The sequence below is a fragment of the Nestor notabilis genome, unplaced genomic scaffold, assembly GCF_000696875.1.
Source record: "Nestor notabilis isolate BGI_N333 unplaced genomic scaffold, ASM69687v1 scaffold25756, whole genome shotgun sequence".
NCBI classification, from domain to species: Eukaryota; Metazoa; Chordata; class Aves; order Psittaciformes; family Psittacidae; genus Nestor; species Nestor notabilis.
The window spans coordinates 19,486-32,063 of NW_009932783.1; the positions used below are offsets into that span (position 1 = coordinate 19,486).

Consider the following 12,578-nt stretch of genomic DNA (forward strand, 5'->3'; position numbering starts at 1 on the left):
CGCTCAGGTTTTAAATAGCTGTCAACTGATTTTAATGCATTTTTGTGAGCTGTAACATGATTATTTGTGCTAATATTAAGAAGGGAGAAATAAGCCATCACAGAAATTAGTTTTTTTCAAACATATTCAAGCCACAGCCAGTCATCTATTGCTATCAAGTTGTCTGCATTGCTTTCATGGCAGTGCCTTTGCTTCCCAATGGGGAAGAAAACAGGCAGTGTTTTTTCTTGGGTTTGTGACACAGAAGTCCTATACCAATATTTATCATGGTTGTATCCCTTTCTCCCGGTTAACACTGATGGGTATCACTTTTACCCTTCTCTGAAGGACAAATAGTTCCATTTCATCATTGCAATCTCTTTAGAAAGTGCTAGTGGAAGCTATTAATTGATCCTGCTATTCATGGAGACACACGGAAAACAGAAAATGATAGAAAAAAAAAGGCAAAACCTCCATGAAAACTGTGACAGCACAAGAGAAAAGGAAATAATTTGCCAAATTAAGTTTGACAGGCTAAAAAGGAAGCCCGTTTAGCCAGCTAACCAGCTCTGGAGACACTCCAACACTCCTGTGCTAGCTGTGCGTGCAGTTGGATGGATCCCATTTTCTGTCCCTTCTGTGGTCTGCAGATATCCAGCATTTCTATCCACCACAAAGACCTTTCACAGGGTCAGAGCCATGTCGTGCCCGCAGTTAAAACGAGGATCAGGCCCCATCTTTCATTTTAAACACAGCTGCTTACGAAGGCAGAAAAGAAACCAGACCAATTGCGAGCCCTGCACAAGTCCTTTCAGCGCCTGGTGTTGACTGGGAGATCGTCTGTCTGTGGGGACGAATTTAGTTCCCTCGGAGAGACAGGAATGACCCCAGTTAACAGCTATTCCCTGCTGCATGCACAGCTCACCATGCCCCAGGCTTCTGACAGATCTTTAGGGATGGCACTTGAAATGGGATGTGGTGCTAAAACCTCCCGAGACAGCCTGTAAATGCAAGCCAGGAAACCCTAGACCTGCCAACCTCAAGCTGCGCCCAGGAGCAGGAGATGTCTTCAAAAGGGACGGCGAGGAGAAATTCTGAGGACAGAATGAAAAGGGTCAATCTTGAATTTATTAAAAAAATAAAATAAAATGAAAAGATGTAAATTGTCTTGAATTAGGCTTGTGAATCCCAATTTAACAGCTGATCTCCCTGAGGTTCTGAAAGCACCACTATATGTTGTTAAACTTGAACGCACTTATAAATCCCTCTTTCTATCACAGAGGTTATTTCTTTTTACATAATATTTTGGGTGCTGTCCATTGTTCAGCTGAGACAAAGATGAATATCCATAACCATTACGGTTTTGAGATGAGCTGATGCAAAAGTTGGAGTGGTTTTTGAGCTGGTACTTACACAAGTAAGCTCTCTAAATCCTCACAATTAGATGAAACAGCACCGGGATTTCTACAATCTCTTCTCAGTCTTCTTTGCCGTCTCTTCTCATGCAATCCCTGGCCAGCTAGTCTTTGATAGACAGAAATACGTCTATGGTATCAATTGCTGCGACATCTCTTCACAACAGACAGGTGCTGTAGGATTTAGGCACCACACTAAGAGGTCTCCGGCTCCCAGCCGCAAGAAAAAGGGGTTTTCAGTAGAGCTGTACAAATAAAACACTCTCTGTCTGGGATTTCACAAATGCTTTTGGTTTAATGTAATTTAAATGCTAAACTACCTTATAATAATGTGCTTTTAAATGTTTAGAGTTAAGGAATAATTGAATTTGACTCATTTTGGCCCTGATCCAGCTACGATTTAATTGACTTCAGTAGGAGTTGGATTGGGCTCCAAGTAATTTTAACTAAAATAATCCATCGATTGTTCCTCACCCACTTCATCAAACTCCTTCCCATCACTTATGATTGCTCTGTAATTTATTGCAACAAGGTGAAACCAAATCTTCTAACTTCTGGTACGGCTTCCTGTCCCTCAGTGGGGAATTTTTCTACTCTCCAGCAACCTAAAATGCAAGTAGAAAGCTAAAGAGCACAACGAAGAGCAGGCAGCAGAGATCCAAACTGCTGAGCACCGGCCTCTGCTGTCACAGAGAACTTCAAATATCAGCTCCTCCACTCTTTAGTCACCGCAGGAACAAAATGAACTGTTAGCAAAGCTGTCAAGAGGAGGTTTGGAACAAAACAGACAGAAGGGTGAAGCAAAATGTATTCACAAACTGACACAAATGTTTTGTGGGCAAAAAAAACACCCCAACCCATTTGCTTCAGACTTGTCACCATTATATGGTATCAATGATTACGTTCCCTGTTTCTATTTCAGGGGGACTTTTCATGTTTTTTCCTTTTTGAGCTGCCTGAATCAATGCAAGCCAGGGAAATAGGCCTTCCTAAAGATATACAATGTTATGCAGTTACATGTATGTGTTATGTACGGCATGCAAGTAGATACTTTTCATCAGAAAGTACCAGCACTGCTAATTTTGCTTCTGACAGGTTAAGCTGTCACAGAACACCCTATGTAAGTAACCACAAATGTAGCACACATATTTCCCTGTCTTCTAAAAGAAAGGAGATGCTTCTATTGAGGCTTCACCCCTTCCTTGTGCTTACACAAGAGTGTTTTGGTTTTGAATGTACAGACGTAGGCAGCTCTACACTAGATGTGGCAATAGGTACCTTTAAACTCAAAGCTAAGGGACCTGTTCTTGCTCCAACATTAGCCCTAAAGATGTCTATTAAAATTTAATTCAGATTTGGATTTAAATCCCAGTTAAAAGTAGCCATTACCTGACCTGTAACGTGCGAAAGAAGCACTAGTAGAAACACCCAAAGCCAAGTGCTGAGCCAAGTGGTCGATGACTATGTGGAAAATACTCATTTTGAAGAAAAGCCACAAAATGAGTAGCAAGATTATCTGAGTTACAGGGCAAATACAAAGGCTTCCAATCCAAATCCTTCTTTACATGAGCAGTCCTGTTGAAGTTAGCCAACTAGCTACATGAATCAAACCCACTGGCATGTTAAAGAATGTACAAGATAAGACCTGAATATGCACATCCAAACACATTTTAAGGTCATAGTAAGGTTGTTGCTCCAAATCTCACAGAAAATAAATCCCAATTTGCAAATTTTCTGTCATCACATTTGCAAAGGAATTTTATTTTTCTTATCTAGGAAGTTCTGGAAATCTGGTTTTGTCCTTCCTTCAAAAAAAAAAAAAAGTGTGATTTTTGGTTTTTTTACAAGAAATGAAAACCCAAGCAGACGTGCTGTTAAGGGGGGTGTTCTTTCAGGTGCTGTGTTTTAGATAGACCTCAAATATTCTGGAAATAAATACTGCCAAAACCATAGTCTTACAAAAGTCTTGTGTAGCAAAAGGACTGTACTGGAAGCCAAGAGCAGAATCAAGCCTTTAGCATCCTTAGGGCACAGGTTCTACCAGCATTACCCAGACTCTACTGGACTTGTCCCTGGTGAGGTCAGGATATGTTCAGAGAAGCAGCAAGTATAGAAGTTCATTTGCAACACCAGATGTGCTAAGTGCAGTTGGAGGAGGTCTGAAAACCAACCAAGGGGAGAATCCTTGAGTTCTTTACCCTTCCCTTGCGTTGTTTCAATGGATCTCAGTGCCAAGTATTCAAAGACCTGTCTGAAATATCTGCAACTGGTAACTTGGTGTTCTGGCCAAGAGAAATGAGGGAGAATCTCCAGAATCAGTCAAAACTTAAAGCTGCTGGGAGGAAAACGGAAAATGTAAAGTATTTATAGTGTTAGCCAGGTCCTAACACCAAATCTCTCTATATTTTTAAAGATGTCACTAGAATATAGCTTCAGGAATTTCACATCACTCAATGAGGGCTAGAAGCCTCTCAGTTAGATTCTCCCAGAGTGCTAGGGACACAAGAAGCAATAGACAACCTGGGGAGGAGAAACCTGTCTCCAGCCCTTCCCTGGATGATAGTATTGCTGCTAAGCTACTAAAACTCTTGCATTTGTCTCACCAACATGAATCCATGGTGGGAGCCATCAGACACATGATGGCACAGAAACATGAGCAATGCAAAGAGGGGGCACTTCAATCAGTGTGAGTGGACACTGTCATGTCCACCAGCAGGAGACATAATGTGGTCTGTCTCATCTGAGCAAGGCTACATTGTGCTCCAAGTATCCACGAGTAAAAGGACATCTACTGCTCAGCTCCCATTAGCTTGTTCTTGTCATCCTGTTCTCTTACAGGCTTTTTCTTGACTTACGCAAATACAGCTGAGACCACAAAGCAGGTCCTAAACTTTCCAAGGAGCTTATTTCCTAGCAAATGAAGCTCGTGGTAACGTGTTCTGGCTTCTGCAGTCCAGCTGGAGCAAGTCTAAAATAGAACTAACTGAAAGCGCTCGCTTGTAACTTCCTTTCACCAAAAACAAGACAAAAAGAGGAAAATTTTGCAATACAAAGTAACTCACTACTTCGCAAATGTCTCGTAAGAAGCAAAGTGTTCTAAGTTTTGGTCCAGCCTAGAGAAGATGGTTTCAATGTTTTATTCAAGATCGAGTATTTTCTCTGATCTGATTTACACACACAAACTTCTTAAACTTTTAGCTTGCCAAGGTATATCTAAACCTTTTTGCTCCACTCTGAAGAAAAAAGGACAAGGGATTGTTATTTTTAATATCTACCAACACACTAAAACACCCACTTTCCTGACTACTCACAGGGTTTTCACTTTGGTGTGATGAAACTTTATACATGGTCTGCAAATGCAAAGCTCCAGTTTCCAAGTTCTTCCAAACCGGACTGCACAGTCAATCTCAAACTGGACAATCACAGAATCCCAGACTGGTTTGGGTGTGAAGGGACCTTAAAGCTCATCCAGTTCCAACCCCCTGCAATGGGCAGGGACACATTCCAAGAGCAGGTTGCTCCAGGCCCCTGTGTCCAACCTGCCCTTGAACACTGCCAGGGATGGGGCACCAAGGTATCAAGGGAATGAGCATAAGAAATAGATGATCAGAATCAAGAAATTCAGATGATCTGAGCAACAGTGAGCAAGAGCACAGCTTCTCTCTCACACAAGTTAGTGCCACCAGTGGAGTAAGAAACACCTCTAGCCAAGTGCATTGAGTAAGTAAGTCATCTACACAGATTGGTTCCCGATGTCAAGATCAATTCCAGATGAACAGCTCTGCTGTCTATCATGTGTAGTTGAATGCAAATCTTCCTTCCACACAGGCTGGCACTGAGGGCATAGAAGTGACTTAAAATCAGATATTTCTTTCCCTCCTCCTGCTTACAACACTCCTATCAACATTAAATTCTTTCTGAAGGTGGATCTCTGCTCCAATCACCACACTGCCAGAACATGATACACCGAGCTGTCCTTCGCCATGCTCCTCCATTGGGAAAGAAACGGAATGCTCAACGTGAGTAAACAAGACAAAACAAAAAGGCTCCTTAGCTACTGCCCCGTTCCCTGCTTCACACACAGCCTCACTTCTTTTCCCTCCTCAACTTCCAGTGGAGATTCTTGCCCTTGCTCATACCCAGCTGGTGCTGAAGGCAACAATGCTCGGGGACACTTATTCACCTTTTGATATCTGTCTTTTCCTGCATTTTACAGCAGCAAGTTGAATAAAATGCATAAAATCAGTAATCACAACACCCTGAGAGCCGTGGCATTGTGCAGTCACCTCCACGAGGACACCTTTTACACATCTACAGCCTTTAAACCTAAACCAATGTGGACATGGATCCAACTGTGCTTCAGTGCGAGCCGTGAGGCTTTAGGATATCAGGTGGAGGTGTTGGTTTTCCCAGTGGAATCCCAAATTCATGAATACCTTCTATTAGAGCATTCCTCCACAACGCTTATTCACACCTAACCACAACCACAACACCGATTACTTCCCACAGTAGGTTTTGGTTTTGGTGCGATTTTCTCTTTTATCCCATGTAGCTTTGCCTTTCATTCATTTCTTTTAGTCACTACTAACTGTACCAAGATCCAGACAGCAAAATTCAGTCTGGATTCCAAAAGTTTTACTATCTAGCACTGAAACTATTTCAAAGCCATATTTCCCTGCTTGGTCTAAGTGAGAGCTGATTTCAAACCCAGATTCTGATCTGCCTTTGCTTCTGAAATACCACCTCTAACACTGAATATAATCTGACAGGGAAAAATGACAGATGCTTCCTCGAGTATCTAGTTGTCATTTCCCAGCCTATTATTATCCCTCACATGCCACTTTTTGGCATTTCTGAACCATGTTTCCTGCTAAGGACATCAAAACATGCAAAAACCAAGGCAGATGTGCAGAAAAACGCCTGATCTTAAGCAGTTACAGATGAATTCTATGATTCCATGAACCCATTGTCAAAGTCCATAGCATTGGGTCAGTTTGCCTCAGTTGATAAACTGGTCTTCAGCGTGATTGCTATGCAAAGACTTTTACTTGTAGGGCTAAAATGGGTGGGGTTTGGAGTTATCTGGGTGAGAGTTTTGAGAAAACTCCAGAATTCCCTGATGTTGCAGCTATGGGAGCAGGGAGACAGTCAAGACAACAAAGCCTGAATTTTCCAGGTTTCCAGAGGAGCACACCGAGACATCAGTGTAAATATGACAACATCTTCTAGGATGTGTATGCACCAGCATCACCTCTGAATTATCTTATGCTTATTAAGAATACCTGATAGCCCCCCTAATACTGCATCAGGCACATCTACAGATGCAACACTTCATATTTTAAAGGATTAATAGATATCCTTTGCCATTTTGCTTTTACTTTTTGTTATTAGACACTAGAATTATACTGTTCTTTGGAAGCTAAACCCAGTAAATGCAGGCAGTTTTCAAAAGATATTGTTTATCTTCCTATATTTGCACAAATAACCAGAAAACCCCCAACCAGCACTGCAGCAATGTGGATTTCCACACAGACACGCTCAGCTTTGCAATTGAAGTTGGCACCTAGCATTCCCTATTCATCCTGGTCCCGCTTTCCTCAACAGATCCAACTTGGGACACAGGTCCCAGATGACACCTCATGAGCCATCGAGCTCCAGCTCCTGCCTTTTCAGGCACACTGTAAGGCATTTGGGGGTCCTGAGCACCCAACTTCACATGCCACAAGAGCAAAACTCTTTCCAACACCTTGGAATAATGGCTGGAATGCCACCCTTACATCTGTTTTAGGGGATGGCAATGAGCTGCAGGGCTACAGAACACTCGGGTCCAAGTTCTCTTGGCAGAAGGTCTACCCACAACTTCGCATTAGCTTTATTTCATGGGATTAATCCAGCTGTTATATTTTGGATAACATGCTTTGAATGGATGGCATCTCATTTTTCCTCACACTGGGGACATAGACTGCACGGATTCCCTTTTCTTTTCCCACAGTGCCCTGCTTTTCCCCCAGGAACTCCGTAACAGGATCCATTCAATTTAAAGGAGAAAGGTTCAGCAAGTCTTTGAGCAAAAGAAATGGTGTCCCAGAGCAAATTCAACCCGTGCCTAGATCAAGGCTTTGTGAAAAGACTCAGAAGGAAACTCGTTGTGCGGTCACACATAAAGACTGAGCTGGTTTGGGACACGATAATTCACTTTCTCACCATGTGTTTCCTAGAGAGGCTAGTAAGACTAAGCAGGGACCAGGAATATCAAAGCTCCCACTTTAACACAAAAGGATTCCCTGCAGGACCCAGTGGTTGCAGGAATTGCTTAGCATAATCCAGAAAACACCAAAGATACCCGTAAACCACCAGCTCAAAAAACAACTTTGGGATAAGCAGTTCCCAATTTTATCTCAAGATAAAACAACAGGAGACAGATGAAAGAACTGGAAAAGAAGAATGCAAGTTTTGAACCATTTTATACTAGATACCTGTCTACATTAAAACAACGCCCAAACAACAAAAACCCACAACCAACAACCCCAATAATCATTTCAAGGAAGCAAATCATTATTACGAGTGTTCTTTAAAGGCAACTGGTTGCCTAGACAGAGCAATAGTAGTAAATGTTCAAACGAGTTGAGAAAATAAAGGTTATGTCCACTTTCAGAAGTTGTGGCACTTGTAGATACACACAGAGTGGTGCAATCCCCTTTAACACAACTCCCCTCACAAGAGTGGAAATTCAAGTAGCTCATCTCTCAGAAAAGCGGATTTAAAGCACCTTTCTGCCTCCAAAACCACATTCATGCAAGACCTTGTTCTAGTATCACGATTGCAGCGGGTAAAAGAGAAAGAAAGTCTTTTCTTTCTCTTTTATCTTTATCTCTCATATCTCAGTCCGACCTGAGATACACGCTAGTAAAAACCTTGGTGCGATTTCAATGATAAATCACTACAATACTTTCAAATTTAAGTGGGGTTTTTTATGAGCTCTGGAGTACGTCCTAGTAGAAATACACACACGGCATAGACACTAAATAGCCTGTCCTGCTCTGCTGAAATAAACTCAACGCCTGCAGCTCGCTCTCAGAAGAGGCAATGCAGTTCTTTTTAATCCAGCCAGCTCAGGTCATTTGGATAGTTCAGAAAGGATGTCCACGACCAAAATTGTTAATTATTAACACACAACATCACATTCTGCAGTATTGCTGGGGATGGAGCACAACTTCCCACACACCCCCCCGCTTTTCTTTTTCAGCAATTTGAGTTATTTTAATACTATGGAGCATTTCTAGTTCGACCTCCTAACATTGTACCATGATAAGTGAGTCTTTCTCATGCCCAGAACTACAAATATGGCAATTGGATTTTGAATGTGTTGCTAAGCCAGGATTTGAACAAAACCAGAAAACAAACCAGAATTGGTATAGACTCACCTACCCATGTTTTCACAGGTAAAATTGAAAAGACATTTGTTTTCTCTACATATTGTCTTGTATAAAAGTCTTATACGTTGTCTGCATATTATCTTATATAAAAGTCATATACTGTCTTATATAAAGACAATTTGAGAAATTATCTCTATAGGATTCTGCTCAGTTGAAAGCAATCTTCAGAAATCACTGTAACAAACCAAGCAGGGGATAAACTAACACTGCGGTCATTTACCTGCACAAATTAATTGGGTATCTCATCAGCTGAAAAGCCAATGAAAATATAAGTATCACAAAACCAAATAAACTGTGGTTTCACTAAGCCATCACATTCAAAAAGTCAGGGAGTTATTAAACATCATCTGAGGAGATTTCTGGTTTCACAGATGGATCTTTTAAATCACACTGGCTCTGCATTTTGCTACAGATTCAATATGAGTTCCTTGTTTATTTGGCTCAAGAAATGCCATAATAGATCCTCATACACCAAATTTTAAGCTAATGAGGGGTCCTTTTTATATGGAATTGCATTTTAATTTCCCAAACAGACACACTCTGGTTTGATTGGGGCTGACAATGGGAATCCCTGCAGTGAGACAGGCGAGCTTTGCATTAGATCTCCAAACGCTCCTGGTGACTAAAAAGTCAGCCTTCACCCTCACCATGCACAGGAAAAGTCCCAAATGCTCCTTCCAGCCCCTCTCCCCTCTACTTGACAAATCTGTTTTGTCCCACTCAGCTGCACGCACTTAAATAACCAGTGTTTGATCGTGGCCAAAAGAAGAAACATTTTCCATTTGGTTTGCTGTGGTTTTCAGCTCACTTAACTAAGGATGTTGTTAAACACACACACACACTGCACAACTACAACATCTTCCATCTTTCAGCTCCAAATAAATTCTGAAGGCATATCAGGCTTCTCTGACTTCACCCAGATGAAAGAACTATTAACTCTGCAGCTCGTGAAAGCGCCGACAAAGTTTACCTCCCACCTTGCAAAAAGCCGTGCTGCTGGAGAGGAGCTCAGCTGAAACAACTCAGTTACTCATTCCTCTTTCAAACACCCCCCCAAGTCGCAGCTACAACCACCCTGATCAGGTAAATGTCTGTGATTTAAGTTAAGATTCAGGTGAAGACTCAGACTGCAAACAGACTCTAAGCCCTCACTCGCTTCCCGATTAACTCCAGAGAAAAAGGGAATGCTGGCAAGTTAAATGCTACAGTGCTGGGATTCTGCAGCCTTCAGTCCCTTGGTGGGTTTGGGGGGCTTTGGTTGGGTTTTGGGGGTTTGCTTTATGTTTTTCTAAACAGATTCGTATTGGGTATGATTCTATGTTCAAATTCGTACACGTTTAGTTATCTTTTGTGGTATTGTCCATTCTGTAGAGCATGACAGAATTTCCTCTGTTATAATAAAAGAAATCCCATGACATAATACGTATAGGACTTTAATTACACCTCTAAATCTCAGAAAGCTTACAATTTGGAAGCATTTTGTGGCAGTTTCTTCTATGGTTTTAATCCCACAGGCAAATGTCTCTTCATACTTCACTTCTCAAGCTTATACAGCTTATTCCATTAGAAGCAGATATTCCCAATCCACCCCGCCACCGGGACAGGCCAGAGCTTGGGCTAGAAACACAACCTTGAGGGTAAATTCATTGAAGATTCTGGGCACAAAGAGAAATAAGGCTGTAATTGAACAGTAACCACAAAAGTCTCACTAGCATCACTCAGAATCCCCTGCTGAATCACTGCAGGATTATTAATGGCTATTTAATGAATATCTAGATGACTCTTGCAAAGACAATGGTTGCTATACTTGACACAGAAGTATCTATTAAAAACAATTTTCTCCTTTCTTTCCAATAGGGGTGGTGAGAGGCAAAGCAGCTGCTGGGAACTACCCCAGCTATCGAAAGTATTAAATATTAGCCTAAAGGTGACACTCAAAATGCAGGTTTTGATGCTGAGTTATTCCTATGTGTTTCTGGATGTTAGTAAATATCCAGGCTAATATTCCTTTTGGGTGCTAAGGGGAGTATTTTCTCTAATGCTTTCTTTTTCTGTATATAGGAGGAGATAGAAACCTCGTCTCCTTGGCAGATGGAAGTGTGTGGAAGCCACGGCACCAACTCCAGCGCAAGCAGAATCAGGCCCTCTGTGCCGATCTCCAAAACTGGCCTCATCTGGGACCTTCATGCCCATTTTGGCTAAGCACTGAGTTTTCCCCTCTATGCTCTGAAAACTCCTCTTCTCAGCAATATCTTGATTAACAACCAGATCTTTTTGTATAAAACCATGTCAGCCATCAGGCAGAGGTGGCGAGGAACAGCAACCGGAGGAAAGCGATGCTGAAGGAGGATCACACCATTCAGGTAATTTCTTCCCAAATACTGGTCATCAGGGGTCTTAATTCTGATCCAGCCTCCTAATCCCTTCCAGATCTTTAATAGTTAGTATTTATATTGAGTTTGGAGGAAGACTTAAGCTTGGGCTGAGGGTTTACTCAACTTGTCCAACTCTTTGGATACCCCAAGAGAGAGTTTTTTATTAGCACAGTTCCGCTAAGACCCAAAAAGTTCCATTTTCTTTATATTCAGCCATAAAAAAAACAACCCAAGCAAACCTAAGCTGATGTGCAGGCCTTGAATTTTAAGCAAACTTAATACAAATGCAAAATGAACTTTCCCAGGAAAGGGAAAGAAAAAGAGGAAAACTAGGATTTTATGACCTTGAAATAGAGAATGTTTCCTGGGAATTATCCCTTTACAATTATTATTTTCAGGAGTTAAGATTTTTGTTGAAGAGCATATTTTATTCTGCAATTTCATCACCTGATTCTTTGAAGACATCAGGTATCAAGACTGGAAGTATGGGAAGAATATAAACCTGGGAAACTGCGTCCTTCACCAGAAAGAGGGATTTATTGCTGGTTTAGGATCTGGAATGCATTAGAACAACGATATTTTTACTTTTATTGTGGATTTGAAAAGCTCATGTTAGATAAATCTGGTGATATTTAATAATACTGATGATCAAGACCCAGCTGCTCATTTTGGTGTGTTTTATCTGCACAGGACTGAGGTACTTGTGTGTGTTTAGCTGTGGTGCCTGTGTTTGCAACATCAATACGAGTATTTTCACATCGTTACCACTAGAAATAGCTTAGTTTCTTCCAAAGGAAAAGAGGATTTAGGGTAGAAAAAGAGGGTTTAGGGTCGAAAAACTGTCTCAAGAGCTATTTGTTCTCCTTTTTCTGATTTTGCTATTCATTTCTTTGTACAAGTGGCAATGAAAAATCAGCACAAGGTCACTGTCGCTTCCTAAAGGACCTGAGCTCCTCTCAACCCCCTCCCATTCACACTGAATCACTTGTGAACACCGGGAGGCTGAATCCCACCACCGCATGTCGAGATGAGCCCGCAAGATTCCCTCTTCCCTGAAAAACACAGGCAGTGGGAGTAAACCCTTCTACCGGGGATAGAAATCTGGGGTTCACGGCAGGGGCTGGTTTGGGGGAGCCCCTTCACTGCAGAGGAGAGGATGGGTTTGGCTGGCAAATAGTGACCTCGGAACCCTGGGCACAGGTTTTTCTTTCGGGGCAGCGGTCTTACCGGCGCAGGAGTGCAGCGGCTTGGGCCGGACGAGGAGGGACGGACAGACGGAGTAGAGGGAAAGTTTCTCGAAGTAGTCGCAGGTCTCCTTGGAGAGGATCTCGTCGATCATGAAGGTCTTGTAGCGCCTCCTGCCTGCCCTGTGC

At 42.0% G+C, this 12,578-nt stretch overlaps 1 protein-coding gene across 1 annotated transcript in view; it reads right to left on the reverse strand.

Annotated features, from left to right (window-relative positions):
* BARX2 (BARX homeobox 2) overlaps window positions 1–12,569 on the reverse strand; it is a 31,986-nt gene extending 19,417 nt beyond the window's left edge. Inside the window, exon 1 of the mRNA XM_010016576.1 lies at window positions 12,433–12,569. Within this exon, the coding sequence (XP_010014878.1) occupies window positions 12,433–12,544 (112 nt within the window). The 5' untranslated portion in view covers window positions 12,545–12,569. The remainder of the gene's footprint in view (window positions 1–12,432) is intronic.
* Between the last annotated feature and the right edge of the window lie 9 nt (window positions 12,570–12,578).